Source organism: Plenodomus lingam (assembly GCF_022343315.1).
Source record: "Plenodomus lingam strain CAN1 chromosome Unknown contig_6, whole genome shotgun sequence".
Taxonomy (NCBI): domain Eukaryota; kingdom Fungi; phylum Ascomycota; class Dothideomycetes; order Pleosporales; family Leptosphaeriaceae; genus Plenodomus; species Plenodomus lingam.
The window spans coordinates 1,732,486-1,749,457 of NW_027093966.1; the positions used below are offsets into that span (position 1 = coordinate 1,732,486).

The following is a 16,972-nucleotide window of genomic DNA, read 5'->3' on the forward strand; positions in this document are numbered from 1 at the left end:
GTAACACCGCGACAGATATGCAAGCCTCGCCTCCTTTCTTTTTTTTTTTTCAATTCTCGGAATACGTACCGTGTTCTAGAGTAGATGAGCACCTGTCAATGTCAGATGTCAATGTCGGATGTCAGTGATGGATGGATGAATGACTGGCCAGGAGGAGCAGACGTAGCGCGAGGGCAAAGGCAAGAGGCAGCAGGGGCTTGTGGTGGATGGATGGAATTGATTTGGCCTCGGCCTTTGCCCCACCAAAGACCACTCCTATCGACTCGTGTAACCGTTCAGCAGCATCGACAGGCGCCGACGACGATCTGTTCCCACTGCTGCTATCGAAACTGCCCCCCTCCCCCCCCCATATATTTCAACGACACCGACAACCCTTGCTCCCCACCCTACCTACTACTCTCACCCTTTCACCATCTCCAAAACGGCGTCCTCGGCCACCGCCCCCGACACATCGCGCACTACCTCCCCACTACGCATCGCCCGCCAGCTCACCACCGCGTCAGCCATCCTCTGGGACCCCAAGTACACCTCGCGAGCGCCCCCGGGCCGCCTCAAGCCAGTCCACGCAGGCACCCTCGCCATCCCCAACCGCACCGACTCGTCTATCAGCGTGCGCAATCTCGCCGACGGCTCCACGGCGCCTATTGTGCCGACCATGGACAACCGCAGGCATCCCAGCTCCTTCCAGCAGCTGGAGAAGCTTGGAGAGGGCACCTATGCCACTGTATGTCCCCCCTTCGCCATGACAAGACCACGCCTGCGATGATAGCATGCTAAACTCGGCAGGTTTTCAAAGGCCGCAATCGGCAGACAGGAGAGCTGGTAGCCCTGAAGGAAATCCACCTCGACTCGGAAGAGGGCACGCCGTCCACTGCCATCCGTGAGATCTCTCTTATGAAGGAACTTCGTCACGAGAACATCGTCTTGCTGCATGATGTCATACACACCGAGAACAAGCTCATGCTCGTGTTCGAATACATGGACAAGGACCTGAAGCGGTACATGGACTCTCGTGGCGACCGAGGCGCCCTGGACCCTGCCACGATCAAATCGTTCATGTACCAGCTCATGAAGGGTACTGCATTCTGCCACGAAGCACGAGTCCTCCACCGAGATTTGAAGCCCCAGAACCTGCTCATCAATAACCGTGGTCAACTGAAACTGGCTGATTTCGGTCTGGCACGCGCTTTTGGCATTCCAGTCAATACCTTTTCGAATGAAGTCGTCACCCTGTGGTATCGTGCCCCAGACGTCCTCCTAGGTAGTAGGACCTACAACACCAGCATCGACATTTGGTCGGCCGGCTGCATCATGGCAGAGATGTACACGGGACGACCCCTCTTTCCCGGCACAACAAACGAGGACCAGGTACAAAAGATCTTCAGGCTCATGGGCACACCATCAGAACGCTCATGGCCTGGTATCTCGCAGCTGCCAGAGTACAAGAACAACTTTCCCGTCTACTCTACCCAGGATCTCCGCTTGATCCTCCCACAAGTCGACCAGGTAGGCCTCAACTTGCTCAACAGTATGTTGCAGCTTCGGCCAGAAATGCGCATATCAGCTGCGAACGCTCTCCAGCATCCCTGGTTCAACGACCTGCCCCAACGACAGCAAGAGCTTGCGCAGCTCCAGGCGCAGGCGCAGGCTCAGGCACAACAGGCACAGATGGGTGGCTATCAAGTACCACAGAACGCCTATTAGTATTAGGACGCTCTTTAGCGCTTGTATTGCAGCCAACGACTAGTCGAGCCCTGGTACCGATAACTAAATGAAAAGAATAATGAGCAGATGACCACACACACACAACACACGACAAGGCCTTTTTTGAAACATCCAGATGCAGCGACGGTGAATCACAGTGTTGCAGGGCAGGGGATGAGATATTCTAGGGTTTCCAACAGAGGGTCTAGATATGGCATTTGAGTCTTTTTCTATCTATTCGAGAAAAGCGAGCGAGCCTAGCATGGATTGAGTTTATTGAATCATCATTCATCTAGTCGATATCCTTGGTAGAATCTAATTCAGCTTTGCGTCATTTCCTAGCCCACATGAAACATCTTGCCACTTTTCGCACCTGTGCAACCTAGCCGTTCACAATCTCACCACCAAGAAAAGAAAGAAAAGAATCACAACAAACAAGTCACAATGAAACCCCCTCCCCCAGAAAAAAAAACCCCCCTTCCCCATCATCCCTCCCCATCCCCCATACCCAACCACCCAGTCCCCACCACCCCATCTCAAACCGTGCTAGCCCCAACAAAAACAAACCCCCCCCCCAGACAATCGCAAATATCCAGAGTAGGAAGGTTCCCCGCACATCTGTTTGCCAAGCCGTCGAAGTCAGCGAACGTCGTTCGCGTTGGGGTGCCCCTCCTCTCTTGTCGGAAATAAGGCTGCTGTGGCTTGAAGGGGGTGCGGTTAGCGCGAATGGCGTGCAGTGTGGGTGGGGATCATGTGTGGCGACCCTGGGCACGCTGGCGTTTGGGTGTGGATGTGGAAGTATGGCCAAGGGCAATGTTCTGGTGGGAGTAGGAGGGTGTGGATTGGTAGGCAGGGTATAATTTGGCAGGTTGTGTTGGTAGGCAGGGTATAATTTGGCAGGTTGTGGTTTTGATGCGAGTGTTCTTTTGGTGTGGGTGTGGATGTGGCTGTTGGGCTTGGCTGTGAGATGGCGTTGAACAGTGTCAACGACTGTGAGTTTGGGAAAATAGAAATTCGCATGTACGACACGTCATACGGTACGACGTGTCTGTAGCTACCTGACGAGAGGGCTATGAAGAGCAGGAACTGGGTCTGGGCAGTGAAACCAGCCGCTTTGGACCAACGAGGAAAGTCCACGACAGACGATCCCGATGAATGCGAGGGGCCAAGCTCAAACCACCCTGCGAGGAGCTGTTCTTCCAAGACGTGAGCCAAGATCATGGTATACTCTCCTGTTCGCGTTGATGCCACCGAGGGCAGAGGATCATCGTCTCGCACCTGCCCTGACTGGACTTTTGCTATAGGAGCAGCCGACCTTGATGACGCTCTTCGTTGTGAGAGGGGGTTTACATTTGCCGGAGAGTGGGTGACCGAGGGCGACCGGTGTTCAAACTATCCAAGTGCACGGTAACCTTGGTGTAGGTTGGAAGAAGCAACTACCGCTGCATTCTCGGACATTTCTCAGACAAAACGCCAGTACCGGCACTTGGATCTCTTACAAAACTAGGACATGAGTATGAGATCGGTTCGTCAATATTGCGGGGGACAATAGCGAGATGGGTTGCCATTGGCCCTTTCCTGTGTCCAGTTAATCAAATGCATATAGCGTGTCGACACCACAAACCCTCAACACCATACTTCCCAGGGGTGGCAACGTGATGACCGGACATGACGAAGTGAGGTGGGAAAAGAGCTTAAGTTGACAGAGCCGCTCCTTTGCGTACGGCTTTTGCCTTGCATTCTCACCATTACTAGAATCTAAATCTGACCGGTATGAAGTTTTACCAGATCGCCGCGCTCATTGCGCCTGTCCAGGCTGCGCTCCGCTTCGGATGCTCGACGCTGAGTATCCAGCGTCTCGACCCTCTTGTCGAGCCGGGAAAACTGCCTTCTGCCCATGTGCATCAGATTGTTGGGGGCAATGCCTTCAACGCGACCATGGACAAGGACCCCGGTGAGGTGGCGACATGTACGACGTGCACTTTTACAGAAGACCTTAGGTATGTGCATTGCTTTGTTTTCGTTGGGTCGAATGCGAGTGGGGGTACTGAGACTCTGAGTAGCAATTACTGGACGGCAGCCATGTTCTTTAGGCATGAGAATGGGTCTTACAAGCGGGTGCCGATTATGCAGAATACGGCGTTGCCAGATGGTATCAATGGTGGCATGACCATTTACTACACGCAGCAAGACTTCAACTCGAATGGAAACCAGAAGATCACGGCGTTCCCCAAGGTGCGTCTCTGCATGCACTTGATGCTTTACCGTGGGTACCATCTGGGACTTACTTTTTACCCAGGGTTTCCGCATGACTGTGGGTAGTCCCACGACCAACAGTCTAGACGCCGCGAAGAAACATATCGGCTTGCGCTACGTCTGTCTGACCGACAAAGGCACTCGGTTTCCCGAACTCCCCGACTTCCCCACGAAGCCATGCAAAGGCGGCATCATGACCGTCCACCACTTTCCCTCGTAGGTCGTCTCCCCCATCCCCCCCTTCCTCTTCACCACCACCGGCACCCCGCATTAACACCTCCTCCCCACCCCCCCCAGCTGCTGGGACGGCAAAAACGTCGACTCCCCCAACCACCAAGACCACATGTACAACACCGCCAAAGAAGCCTTCTCACCCGCCGGCGCCTGCCCCTCCTCCCACCCCATCCGCATGCCGCAAGTAGCATACGAAACGCTATGGGACACTGCGCAATTCGCCTCCCTCTGGCCCAAAGACGGCTCCAACCCCTTCTTCCTCAGCTACAACGACAACAAGGGGTACGGCACGCACGCCGACTACTTGTTTGGGTGGAAGGGGGATGCGCTGCAGCGGGCCATGGATTCGAATTGCATGTTTCAGGCGTGTGAGAATGGGAAGCCGTTGAAGAGTCAGGGGGTTGCGGCGATGAACAAGTGCGCGGTTAAGAGCAGTGTGAATGAGAATTTGGATGGGTGGATTTCTGCGCTGCCGGGGGCGCCGATGCCGATGTGAGGTATCATGGGTAGGGGGTAGGATGGTGTCTGATTGCAACGATCTTCTTTGCTGCTTTGCGAGTTTTGTCAGGACGAGAGTTTCTGTTCATTAGATGGATGGATGAATGAATGAATGATGCCTGGCATTGTTGCATATTCGACTCGCATGTGAGGAAATCATATGTGTGGAGAGATGGTATGGGTGGATGGTGTACAAAACCTATGCACATGCACATGCACATGCACAAGCACCGTACCATCATCCTCCCACCACGAAACCCACCATAACCTCACCGCACAGTTCATACACAAAACACTTCTCCTCTCCACAACCCAACCCAACACAACCCCCTCACCAAAACCACCCTCATCTTCCCAACCCACCCCCCAGCCCCGGGATAGGGGAAAGGCGGGGCGATAGACTACCTTCCATACCCATGTACAAATAAGGAAAAGCTCAGTTCGGCCGCACGGTCCTGGCGCGTTATCCGCACCCGTCCGCCACGTGGGTGCGGTGCAGTGTGGTCAGCAAGGCAACGTGGGATGCACGGACGGGAGCGAGCTGCAGGTGAGAAGAGAACGGGTGTGTTTGTGGTTGCTGGGTGGCCTGGTTTGTGTGCAATAGGTGGTATGCTGTGGATGTGTGGATGTGTGGGTAGGTAGGTAGGTAGGTAGGTAGGTAGGTAGTGGGTGGATGGGGTGGGGATGGGGGTTGTGTGGTGGGAGGCTGAGGGTGGAGAATATGGGGATTGATTGGGGTTTTGTTGGGGGATGGTGGAGGTATGGCAAGTATACAGTGTGTATACGGTACTCATCTGTGATGGATATGCTTTGTGCCTTGGATAACCGATGTGGGATAACCTGTGCGTGTGTGTGTGGGTGTGGAATGATGGAGTGATGGGATGATGGGGTATGAAGGATGCGGAGTAGGGTCCGGAACTGCGCTATTGGGTTGTATGCTAGGACCAATCGACACAACCACTATCAGAGTGACCACTAGAGAGGAAAGCAAAATATAAAATAAAAGTAAAAAAAAAACACTTCCTAGAAGCTTGAAACGAGACTGTCCAGCACCGCTTACCTACCTCGACTTGATTTCATGATTCTGGTGGCGCACACTCACTCCCACGTCCTGTCTTTTTGGTGAATGGGAGGGAATGGCTACTCTAGGCGAAGCGAAAGGCGGACCTGTTTGGAATTGCGATAGCCGCCCGTTGCACTACGCCTGTGCCGTGCGTTGTGAGGATGGGCGGTTGTGGTTCCGCCGTGGCGAGCTGATTGCCCGAGCTAGTAAGGGCTACTCATGTACAAGTACGATGAGAGGATGGATGGCATTGGATCTGCCTTGATGGTGCCAAGTGACTAAACAGCTAGGTAGTCAGTGTGCTGCAGGGGAGAATATGCACAGAAGGTAGAAGGAGGCCCAACAGGCGTCCATGGTGCCTGGGGCAGACACTCTGGCTGGCCGGATTCAATCCATCCTACAGACATGGTGCCATGTAGAAATGAGTATATGACATGGCAGGCACAAAGATGGGGTAGATGGTGTGTTAGAAATGAGTATATGACATGGCAGGCACAAAGATGGGGTAGATGGTGTGTTAGAAATGAGTATATGACATGGCAGGCACAAAGATAGGGTAGATGGTGTGTTGCTCTGCAACTGTGCAAGGCCATGGCTTGGTGGCTGATGTCTCACAGCCATGCAAGGCATTCTTTGTGCGGCGTGCGTGCCTTTTGGTAGCGGTACACTCGTTGCTCGTGTCTCTGCTGGCCCTGGGTGCTGGCCTGGGCTTTTGGAGGGGGGCAGAGACATGAATCAGGGAGCGACCGAGATGTCGGCTCTATAGAGTGGAGAAAACGGGCCTCACACGTGGCAGCGAGGCGGCGGGCGCATGTGGACGGACAAAAGAAGCTTGGCTGCTGTCTGAGAGGGAGAATGCATGGAGCTCGCTTCATCGACGGACATGGGCCCCCGTTTCAGGCCCTGCTGTTGTTTTTTGGCTGTTCAGTCAGTCCATGCGACTTGTTTATTGTGTACAAGAGAGAGAGAGAGAGCGGTCGCCCATTTCAAATTCATCCACCCGTCCTCCATTCTCTCGTTTGCAAGGCGGCAATACATATCCTGCCGCCCACCCCCTGGCTCTTACACACACACACACACGCCACACTCAGACACCCACCCACACACTCCCACCCCCTGCACCCGCATCTTGCCTTGCTCACGTTGCCCCCTTGCCGATCTAAGCCCTTTGAAACGCGCGCGAGCCAGACGGCTGCGCACAGCACGCCCACGAACGCACTGCTGTCGTCGACATTGCCTTGACGAGCCCGGTGACTCCGGCTGATATAGGCTCTTGCTTCTCGGTTCTCGCTCCTGCAACACTATAACCTACATCCCTCCTCTGCGCCCGTCACAATAGCCTGCCAGCCAGTCTCCCAGTCCAGCCCAGGGACAGCCACTCACCGCGACCCTCACCCTCACCCTCACCCTCACCCTCACCCTCACCCTCCCAACAAAGCTCGCCAGCGCCGCACTACCCCACGCGCCTAGTCCATCCGACTCTACACTACTCTAGTACCCTTCCCTCCCTCTTGCCGTCCGCCTGTTCCTGCCATGACCAACTCTCTGGAGTCGTCGCGGCCCATGCTAGCCAGCGTAAGTCAATATCCCGTATCCACTGTCTGTTTCATCCTTCCCTGCGGCACGTCCAGGCTTGACAGGCCCGGCGCTCCTACAAAGTGCACTCTACTCTACATCATCCCCTCTGCTCCCCCCATTCCCATTTCCCCCAAACCCAGTCGCCCCTACACTACACTGCACTGCAGAATACTGCGCCCCCCCACCCTTCCTCCTCCTCTTTCTCTCCTTTGCCATCCACCATGTCGCAACCACAAGCCCACAAACAAGCGCAACCACAATCTAACCACACCTCACACCCACAGTCCACCGGCAACCGCACCTCTACACGCCTCTCCACCTACAGCGCTGCACCCACCCTCGCCCCCTCGGTCGCCCCCTCGCACCTCTCAGAAGCCTCGTCGACGTCGGGCGACCCCAAGGCCCAGGACATCAAGTCATGGAACGCCGGTTTCGAGCGCCTGGAAGACAAGCGCCTCGTCCAGCAACGATACATGCTCACCAACGAGAAGACGGACGACATGAGCAAACTGGCACTCGGCGCTAAACTCGACCGCGCCCTCTCAAGACGCATGTCCGGCCAAGACGCCGTCTTCCGGCCAAAAGGAATGAGTGAGAAGAAGATCGAGGCCTGAACACTCTTGCACCCTGTGTGTTTTCCCTTGCTTTTGGATCCAGAAACTATTCTTGTTTTGTTTTATTTGACTGAAGGGCTGCCGGTTGTTCATTCCCAGTTTTCCAGCACTTTCGGCCAAGCTGTTCGCAGCTACATTTTTTCCATCTACCACGGGGGGTTTTTTTTTTCCTAACGGCCGCATATGTGCTTTTTGTCTTTCATCTTGCACACACACTCTGTACGGTATCTTGCTGGGCCTTGAGCAACGGGGGGTTTTTTTTTCTCAAGAGAGAGCACGTGGTTCCAACATGGCATTCCCGTCCACCCAATTACAGCTTCGAGGAGGACGGTAGCTCGGGCAGTCGCAGCATCCATGTTTAGCAACTGGAGGAGACGAGTGGGATAGGGTAGGGTAGGGTAGGGTAGGATAGTGTAGGGAAGCAGAGTAAAAGGGCTAAAAGCCAACGACATTCCAAGTAATCCTCCAAACCAGAATCAGCCCTTGAAATCATGGGAGCTCGTGTCCACCAGACTTCCCCACCCAGTACACAATGCGTTTTTTCCTTCCTCTTCCTCCTCTTTTTCTTCTCCTTCCAAGATACCCCCCCCCCTCTCCCCCTCTCCCACCTTAAACTACCCCACATTCTCCCTTTCCTTTCCTCTCCATCCCTTTCCTCTCCATCCCTCCTCACGCTTGTACAACCCAATCCAGCACATGGTAACTGGCATACTCTCAATACATCCCGGGGTGATAAACTCCCCACTCCCCCTCCCCTCCCCTCCCTGCTTATTCTCCCACGAGACTAGAAGCGTGTTTGTGTTTCCGAGGCCGTACGGGCTGGGCTGATGTTTGAGATTTTGTACATTGTTGATGGGATGTGCTTCTTCTTCTTCTTCTTCTTCTTCTTCTTCTTCTTCTTCTTCTCCTTCTTCTTCTTCTTCTTCTTCTCCTTCTTCTTCTTCTTCTTCTTCTCCTTCTTCTTCTTCTTCTTCTTCTTCTTCTTCTTCTTCTTCTTTTCTTCTTCTTTCTTTCTTCCTTTTTGCGCTTTTCCTCTCGAGTTATTTTCGCGCTTGCTTTGGAGATGGAGATGGGAGATGGTGACACTGCTGTAATCATACTATCCAATCGTGTTGCGACGAGGATATACAAGTTGGGGGACGCAACAAGAGCGAGGCATGTTATCGTGAGAGACTGTCAATCGACCCCCCAAAGACTTCACAATCACCTTTTCTCTTGTGAGCCCAACACAAGCGAACCCAGTCACGAGAGCTTAAAGCCTTGGAAAAAAATTATAGATCCATCCATCCCTATATTTCTATCTCCCTTCCACCCCACCAGCAAAGCGAAGGCAAAAACAAATAAACACCGTCTCCTCCCTTCCAATCCCCCCATCCATAATTCCCCCCTACACCCCCTCCTCAGCCCCCAAAATCCCCTTCCTCCTCAACTCCTCCGGACTCGGACGCGCCTGCAACCCCTTCTCCAAGCTATCAGCCCGCATATGCAACTCGAGCTCCTTCTGATGTCCCTGCAGTGCAGGCGCAGCCGTCGAGTCTGGCAGGATATTGCGTTGGACGAGGTCGCCGCGGTCCGGGCGGGCGTTGAGGCCGCGCTTGAGATTGTCGGTTGCACGTTGGCGTTCGAGTTCGAGGGCTTTGGCTTGGAGGGCGCTGTTTGGGGGTGGGGGTTAGTTTTTGGTGGGGTTTGGTGGGGGGGTTGGGGTTGCAACGTACGGAGCTGTGGTGGTGTCTAGGAGGATGTGACGGTTCTTTAGGTCCTGTGGTTCTGGCCGGTGCTGGAGATGTTTTTCCAGGCTGTTGCGGCGGTCGAGGGAGCGTACGGGTGAGAGGGGGGTTTCGTCGACGACGACGGCGGAGTGCGGGGATTCGGATGTCATGGCTTTGGTGGGTTGGAGGGTTCAGCAAGGCGGGGCAAGGTAAGTAAGTGGTTGTATAGGATGTTGGATGTTGTTTTGTGGTTTGTTTGCACGCAGAGAGTAACCGCGGAAAGGGAAGCTCGAGCTTGGGGTTTGCTCAGCGGGTAGCTTGTGGAGTAGTGTCGTGTTAGTCCAACTAACCGGAACCAAGATTTCTTGAGCGTTGGTGTTGGTGGTGAGAACGGGGAGGGGTCAAGCGTGACTTGGGACTGCCTATCCACTGATGCGCATCCTTGGTTGCGGGGCCAGCCTGTGATCCCGGCGTGACTAACCACCTGCGGACTGGGGCTGCCGAGACTGGCATGGCAACCCCCACCTTGCCCATGTCAGCCGCTGTCCACTTGTCCTCTTTTCCTTTTGCTCTCTGGTCTCACGGGCAAAACAGGATGATGGGTTTCTGCGCAATCAAAAGGGCGTTGCCAGGACTTGCCAAGTTGCCGTAGCATGCTGCGCCTACTATTCCTGACATCACCAGCTAGAGTACCTCTGCAGTTGGCCTTTGTTGCGTCTGTGCTGCAGCGACTTCCACAGTACTCTAGAGTATACTCGTACCTGGTCACACAGACTCACGTGTTGCACCATTCCTCATGGATGCACTCAAGAACAAGGTAGCACCTAGCACAGACACCGAGCACTCCCTCTTTTTCCAGAACCGCCCGGCCTTGTAAACAGATATCAAGTATGCATACATTGTACTACGTTCAATCGCACCGCATAAACAACTGTGCCTCGCCGTGAAACAAAAATACCCCCGAAACTTTCTCGATACACCAATCATTCGCCCCCGTCCATCGGTCCTGCTCTACTTCCACGGCATCTCTACGTTCCCGCCGCTCGGCAACGGGGTGGTTGAGCACTGCGTCACCGTCGTCGTCGTATCCCCAGGCAGATAGTCGATTTTGCGACAGGGCTGGAGGGAAGTCGTTTGGTTAGCATGGAATCGTCACCCACCTCGCCAATGCAGTCAGGAATGAAGGTTTCCACTCACGAGTCCGAGTCCAAGCACAACTGTCTGTATCGCGCAGCCGTGGCATTCGGTGTAGCTTGTTGCCGTCACCGTATTCTCGTAAAACGTGCATTCTGTTTGCACAGGCGGGAACTCAAAGATTTTGAGGGTGCATGTTGGCGTCGGCGTTGGTCCGTCCGGTGCTCGCTGTACCGGTGTTGGCTCATCCAATGATAGATCTAGCGGTGGTTGTCCCGGTGCTGCTCGACCTCTATTCACCATTCCTTGTACCGGATTACACCAGCTGTCGTCTGGTTAGCCGTGGAAATCAAGCGACGAGGGTACAGGGTGCTGTACAGCTGCACGGAGAAGACTGCCAACACAATCCTAGCCAGTGTTCGAACCATGATTTCTGGTGGTAGTGGTAGCAGTGGTAGTGGTAGTAGTCGTGGTAGCAATCTGAGCCAAGCAATGCGGGAAAAACTGACAAGCAACGATCTGAAAGCTTCTCCTCGTAAAATGTCCAGGTAGCTTCCTTCTATTTATGCGCCCATACGCAAGGGAAGCACTCGGTGTATTATCATGGCTCCCCCTGCACCACTAGAGCTGACCAAGGAACGCCTACTGTAAACTGGGCCTCACTTCGGTGCACTCATCCTAAAATAGAATACGTAAATATCATCGCTATCCTATTAATTGCGTACTAGCTACGTCGTCCAATCCCATGAACTATGGTAGAGCCCCAACTCCGGCGATGAGAGGCTAAACTGTAAAATTTCCGAACATATGAAGGTCAGCATGGATGCTAACGCTGTTCCCACCAAGCCCTGGTCATTACACTGGTCCAGGCCCTTGGTCATCAAGGTGGACCGTCATTGACAATGCACAATTTGTGGCGGCGGCGGCGGTGTGACATGTTGTATCGTGTAGGCGATAAAACGAGACCTTTAAGCACCGTCATCCTCACCAATGCGAATAGCACCCTCACGGTTGAGGCCGTTGGCCCAGAAGCCGTTGAGCTCAACATCGCTCTCACGAAGATTGGCGTGGGTGACTAGAAGCCATGCACCAAAGACACCCTTGGCAAGGACGTCAAGAACGGCGTAGGCAATGATCTCACCGTCAACACCGATCTTGCGGGCACCATCTGCTAGACCCCAAACACTAAAAACAATTAGCGTGGCATGACAAGGTCCCGAGCAGATTATACTTGCATGGGATAGGCGGTCCAAAGAATCAGAGTGTAGGCACCAATGGCAACAAAGAAAGATCGGAGCTTCTCGCCCTTGACCCTGGCGTTGGCACCTCCGTTCAGGACCAGGTGCCAGACAACGAAGATGTAGGCAATGCAGGCAATAGTGTACCAGCCCCACTTCTGGGGAGTGCCCTCCGAACCGAAGGCAGCGAAGAGACCAGTCAAGACCATGATCAAATCAGCGACAATGGCCATGAAGATGTGGGCACCGGACATGCCAGCCAGGAGACCAAGATCGAGGAGCAGAAGAGGAGTGGTGATGGCCCAGTCAATGTAACGAGCATAGTAGACCTGGCGGTATACGGTCTCGTACGTGTCGGGGACATGGTCATGCTGAGTGCGAATGACAATCTTGTTGAGGGCAACGCCGTGGCCAGTGGCCATGGCAAAGTAAGAAAGAGCAGCAGTCAACGTGATGATTGTCGTGATGACATGGTACAAACGCCTGTTCTGTTGTTGCTGTCAGCAATGGACCGAATCATGGAGATACAGACGCAAGACATACAACTGGGATCTTCCATGACAAGGCAGTGAAAGCAGCAGAGGCAATCAGCATGAGCACGAAGACCACCCAGAGCGTCTTGCTGCCGGAATCGCCGACCGTCTCGTAGATGGGAGTGTCTGGTAGGACCGTGGGCACAGGCGCCACATGGGTAGGCTGGGCCGATTGGGTGGCCGTCGGCAGCGGGAAGAGCTGTGACGTCTTCATCAGGACTTCCTCGAATTGGTCAACAATCATGACTGTGGTTGATTGATGTTGTTGAGGGTTTGGGAGGTTACGGGAGAGGGGGAGGGGGAGATGTCGAGCAGAAGAGAAAGCGGAGGCTGCGGTTATAAAGAGAAGCAGTACGCTGGTAGGCAACCGTCACCTGAGAGCTCTGCGGCAGGAAGCTATACAAACAAGGAAGTCTCGACGTCATATCGTCGTTACTCCTCACGCATGTGGGCCCGGGCCCTATACTTTGATTGGCTGCTGCTGCGGGACACTCGACAGGCAACGCCTCGCCCACATAGTAGCTCTTACAGACTTCCCAACTTCATCGCCAGCGGAGACCAGCCTAACAGCCAGGCCAGACTTTTTCCGAGACCTGTCCAGTCCAGTGTCGACCACGGTGGCTGGAGGAGCAGCATTGCGCCCGTTCATGCTCGGGCTCGAGTGTGGAGTGCAAAGCGCGGTGCAGCCTTGTTTTTGCCATGGGCAAAGCAAAGAATGCCATGCACAACAGCCAAGCCAGCTCGATGTACCCCACACGTAACATGGTAGAGTTATGCGACGAGGATCGAGCTCCAAGCTCCCCCTCCCAGCCTCACACAAACCTGTTTTTACCGCCAGTGGCCGGGTCATCCTATATCTTATGAGACAGCAACCAACAGCTACTCTACTCTGCTGAGTGGTTGGTAGGTGCACTGCCCCCGATCCAAACCTTGAAACATGTCGACGTGAGCATCGCACCTTGCGCAGCCCACTCCGCAGCCGCTCCCCCCACTTGCCCTAGGGAAGGCAGGCACGCACTGGAAACCCGTCGTGACACGGCCTTGTTGTTGTTGTTGTCGTCGTCGTCGTCTTGTTCATTAATCAAGTAGGATGAAGAGCTGCTGAATGGGCCACAGGAGACACGTTCGTTCCTACCTCGAGAATGTCTCTAGAATATCGCCAAGTGACGAGTAAGTTCTCGTCTTCCTCGCAGATCGCCTACGGAGCTACACCCGTCGGACACACCGGATGCGGACGGGGCGTTGCGCTGGGCTTCTTGCAAGCTACTGGTGACGATTTGGCCGCAGCAACAACGCTGTCACCAGCAGCAACCAAGTCGTCGGAGACAGTCTACTCACTCATCCGCTGCCTATGCTGTGGTTGTTTGGGTACGGCAAGGCGTGGATTCACGGTGGATCGGGGAAGGATTTGTATGCATGCGTGCGCGCACTCGGAAAATCTTGCCCGTCGTCATGCCTGGCGTCGCTGTGGTGGCAGCAACCATCTGACCAGGCCATGGACCTGAGAAGAGACGTGAGAAGAGGGCGAAGCGGGCCCAAGGGAAAGAATGAAATGATTGTAGCAAAGTGTTGAGATTGTAGAGCTCGGGGACGAGTAGAAAATGGAAAGTGGAAAAAGGAAAGAGGCTCTAGCCATGGCGCTAACCAGTTCGCGGCTGCCCGCGGAAGAGGCTACTGATTGGACGACTACTCGACTCTCCGAACTAGTCCTAATCCAGTTCCAGTCCTTCACCCATGGTGCACATGCAGTAACCGCTTCCAGCATCCGTCCCATCAAGCAATGCCCACCACCACCATCTCCTCGGCGCCGACAAGCCAAAGACATGGCACTTGATTCATACCACGCACTTCATTAGGGTCCTCCGCTATCCTACGCTACACCGCGAACAAACACCACTCTCCGTGTTCACGCCATCTACCATGTTTCATTCGACGCAACGAGCGCCCGCTACTGTTTAGCGCGCCATCAAGGTACCCGCAAGATTTTCGACAAGCCCACTGTCAAGCCTTGACAAGATCCACCAAGCTTTTCTTCTTCGGCCGTCCATCAAGGTAGTGATCTGACTGCCTCAATATAATATCTCTTCATCCCACCAAAACTCTAACCTGCAGCTGATCTCCAACCGCCGAGCCGGATACTTCCTACCAAGCTTTTCTTATATTAGCTACCTATTCATCTGTACACGGGCTCACTACTATTGCAGTACCCAGACCAAGACATCGGGTTTTTTGACTTTTGCACAGGACCCCTTTGGTACTGTCACACCGTGTGCAAGATGGAATCTGTCGCCCTGAACGCCGCACGACTTGTGCTTCGCCAGGATGCTGGTGAGCCGCCAGTGGTGGAATGTGAGACGGCAAACGAGTATGATGGTCGCATGGGCATCAGGATCTCTTCCATATTCGTCATTTTGATCGGTTCCATGTGGGGTATGTGTGTAGAACTCCAAAACATCCCCATCTTCTAACATGCATAGGTGCCGTATTTCCAGTCTTTGCCAAACGTATGCGTTCGAGATATGTACCCCAATGGGCCTTCTTTGTCGCCAAATACTTTGGATCCGGTGTCATTGTCTCGACGGCCTTCATTCACCTTCTCGCGCCTGCCAATGAGGCCTTGACTAACCCCTGCTTGACTGGTGTCATCGTTTCCTACCCTTGGGTCGAGGGCATTGCCCTCATGGTTATCTTCGTCATGTTCTTCATCGAGCTCATGACGATGCGCTACGCAACTTTCGGCAGCAGCAATGACCATGCTCAGGAGCACAAGGAGCACAAGCTCGAAGCACCCCACACCCAGGCTGTCTCAGCCGGGACCCAGAGCACAACCGACCTGAGCAATCGCAAGTCGCAGGATCCAGAGGCCGCCGTTCCAACCGCCAACCCTCATCTTCGTGGCGAAGACCACTTGGGCCACCAACGCGACCACGTAGATAACTCAGATGTGGATTCCGACTGGGAGACCCGTGGCTTCGTACCCGAGACCTACTCTGCCCAACTCACTTCCGTCTTCATCCTCGAATTCGGTGTCATCTTCCACTCGGTCTTTGTCGGCTTGACCCTGGCCGTCGCAGGTGCAGAGTTCATCACACTCTACATTGTACTCGTTTTCCATCAAACCTTTGAGGGCCTTGGTCTCGGTGCCCGTCTCGCAGAGGTTCCCTGGCCTGCAAGTAAACGCTGGACCCCTTATCTCCTGGCCATGGGATACGGCATTTCCACACCCATTGCCATTGCCATTGGCCTCGGGGTCCGAGAAAGCTTCGCGCCCGAGTCACGCACCACGCTCCTTGTCAATGGCGTCTTCGACTCCATCAGTGCTGGCATCCTCATCTACACGGGCCTGATTGAACTCATGGCCCATGAATTCATGTTCAGTTCGTATATGCAAAAAGGCCCTGTTAGCAGGACACTCAAGGCTTTTACCCTCATGGTTCTCGGTGCTGGTACGTATACTCTTTGATCCCCTCGCTACAATGGATTTACTTTCTTACTAACTATCTTGTAGGGTTAATGGCACTCCTAGGTTTCTGGGCCTAGAGCCTTGTTCTACTGTACCACCTTTGCAGGTGTCCTTTTCTACAGTCACTGTAAATGTTCTTTTTTCTTCCTTTCACGCACTATTCTGTTTGCATCGACATCGGACCTCCCCCTCCCCAATCCCCGATTTTTTTTAGAAGGCAGAAAAGAAGGCTTGTATGCCAGCGCGCTTTTCGCAAAGAGTCTAGGCGATATATATACCCTTTATCTTAGCGGAAATGGATTTAAACCCCCCCCATGTTTTGTTTCTTGCCTTGCAAGCTTGCCATACACCCACTCTAGACACCATTTTTCTCTGTAAAGAATTGGATCACATCTACGCCGAACATCACAGAAGAAGACTATGTTGCGCTGGATATCATGTCCTTCCATGAATGGCTCTGCAATCTGTGCCTTATTCCTGCAAGTCTGCAACCCAGAGACAAAGCATAGTAGACCAAACGACGACTGTGACATGCCCTTGATCACCCTATCACGCCCATGAGTCTGGATAGACTAGATACGGATACATGCATACACACTTGGTTGGATTCTAAACTACCTCGACTATCAGACGCGGACTGGATGGCTGGCTGACTGGCTGACTGACTAGGTAGCTAGCTAATCCAACTAGCCAAGATGGCCAAAACAAAAAAGGCAATCAAGGCTGGAAGGTGTGGGGTGAGGTGGGGGGTATCTTAATAAACGTGCACCATAACAAGTAAAAGCAAGCAAAGCAAGCAAAACAGGCAAAGCAAGCAAGCAAGCAATCGCAAGAAATCCACAAGAAAAAATTATCAAATTTTCACACTCCACATTGTCATCCTGTGCATCCCAACAACGGAAGCGCACCCTCTATCATAGTGCGACAAGGGCAAAGAAACGGGCCATA

The 16,972-nt window shown here is 53.7% G+C and overlaps 10 protein-coding genes across 10 annotated transcripts; 5 read left to right on the forward strand and 5 right to left on the reverse strand.

The window, feature by feature from the left end:
• Positions 1-206: 206 nt before the first annotated feature.
• PHO85 (negative regulator of the PHO system) lies at positions 207-1,704 on the forward strand (the record flags this gene model as incomplete). Its single annotated transcript, XM_066098538.1, has 2 exons — positions 207-267; positions 827-1,704. 2 exons carry the CDS (start codon positions 207-209, stop codon positions 1,702-1,704), a joined length of 939 nt encoding a protein of 312 aa, XP_065951697.1.
• Positions 1,705-2,421: 717 nt separating this feature from the next.
• On the reverse strand, positions 2,422-2,925 carry IAQ61_009792 (uncharacterized protein; the record flags this gene model as incomplete). The annotated part of the gene is made up of 1 exon (XM_066098539.1): positions 2,422-2,925. One exon carries the CDS (start codon positions 2,923-2,925, stop codon positions 2,422-2,424), a length of 504 nt encoding a protein of 167 aa, XP_065951698.1.
• A 552-nt stretch (positions 2,926-3,477) lies between these two features.
• On the forward strand, positions 3,478-4,690 carry IAQ61_009793 (uncharacterized protein; the record flags this gene model as incomplete). The annotated part of the gene is made up of 4 exons (XM_066098540.1): positions 3,478-3,704; positions 3,768-3,939; positions 4,004-4,176; positions 4,258-4,690. 4 exons carry the CDS (start codon positions 3,478-3,480, stop codon positions 4,688-4,690), a joined length of 1,005 nt encoding a protein of 334 aa, XP_065951699.1.
• Positions 4,691-7,554: 2,864 nt separating this feature from the next.
• On the forward strand, positions 7,555-7,947 carry IAQ61_009794 (uncharacterized protein; the record flags this gene model as incomplete). Its single annotated transcript, XM_003838531.2, has 1 exon — positions 7,555-7,947. One exon carries the CDS (start codon positions 7,555-7,557, stop codon positions 7,945-7,947), a length of 393 nt encoding a protein of 130 aa, XP_003838579.2.
• Positions 7,948-9,334: 1,387 nt separating this feature from the next.
• On the reverse strand, positions 9,335-9,826 carry IAQ61_009795 (uncharacterized protein; the record flags this gene model as incomplete). Its single annotated transcript, XM_003838529.1, has 2 exons — positions 9,335-9,599; positions 9,663-9,826. The coding sequence occupies 2 exons, from the start codon at positions 9,824-9,826 to the stop codon at positions 9,335-9,337; spliced, it is 429 nt and encodes a 142-aa protein (XP_003838577.1).
• A 21-nt stretch (positions 9,827-9,847) lies between these two features.
• On the reverse strand, positions 9,848-10,190 carry IAQ61_009796 (uncharacterized protein; the record flags this gene model as incomplete). The annotated part of the gene is made up of 3 exons (XM_066098541.1): positions 9,848-9,950; positions 10,007-10,078; positions 10,138-10,190. The coding sequence occupies 3 exons, from the start codon at positions 10,188-10,190 to the stop codon at positions 9,848-9,850; spliced, it is 228 nt and encodes a 75-aa protein (XP_065951700.1).
• A 477-nt stretch (positions 10,191-10,667) lies between these two features.
• On the reverse strand, positions 10,668-11,218 carry IAQ61_009797 (uncharacterized protein; the record flags this gene model as incomplete). The annotated part of the gene is made up of 3 exons (XM_066098542.1): positions 10,668-10,775; positions 10,854-11,115; positions 11,169-11,218. The coding sequence occupies 3 exons, from the start codon at positions 11,216-11,218 to the stop codon at positions 10,668-10,670; spliced, it is 420 nt and encodes a 139-aa protein (XP_065951701.1).
• Positions 11,219-11,758: 540 nt separating this feature from the next.
• IAQ61_009798 (uncharacterized protein) lies at positions 11,759-12,805 on the reverse strand (the record flags this gene model as incomplete). The annotated part of the gene is made up of 3 exons (XM_066098543.1): positions 11,759-11,975; positions 12,026-12,516; positions 12,572-12,805. 3 exons carry the CDS (start codon positions 12,803-12,805, stop codon positions 11,759-11,761), a joined length of 942 nt encoding a protein of 313 aa, XP_065951702.1.
• Positions 12,806-14,162: 1,357 nt separating this feature from the next.
• IAQ61_009799 (uncharacterized protein) lies at positions 14,163-14,417 on the forward strand (the record flags this gene model as incomplete). Its single annotated transcript, XM_066098544.1, has 1 exon — positions 14,163-14,417. One exon carries the CDS (start codon positions 14,163-14,165, stop codon positions 14,415-14,417), a length of 255 nt encoding a protein of 84 aa, XP_065951703.1.
• Positions 14,418-14,837: 420 nt separating this feature from the next.
• IAQ61_009800 (uncharacterized protein) lies at positions 14,838-16,101 on the forward strand (the record flags this gene model as incomplete). Its single annotated transcript, XM_003838524.1, has 3 exons — positions 14,838-14,991; positions 15,039-16,007; positions 16,070-16,101. 3 exons carry the CDS (start codon positions 14,838-14,840, stop codon positions 16,099-16,101), a joined length of 1,155 nt encoding a protein of 384 aa, XP_003838572.1.
• Between the last annotated feature and the right edge of the window lie 871 nt (positions 16,102-16,972).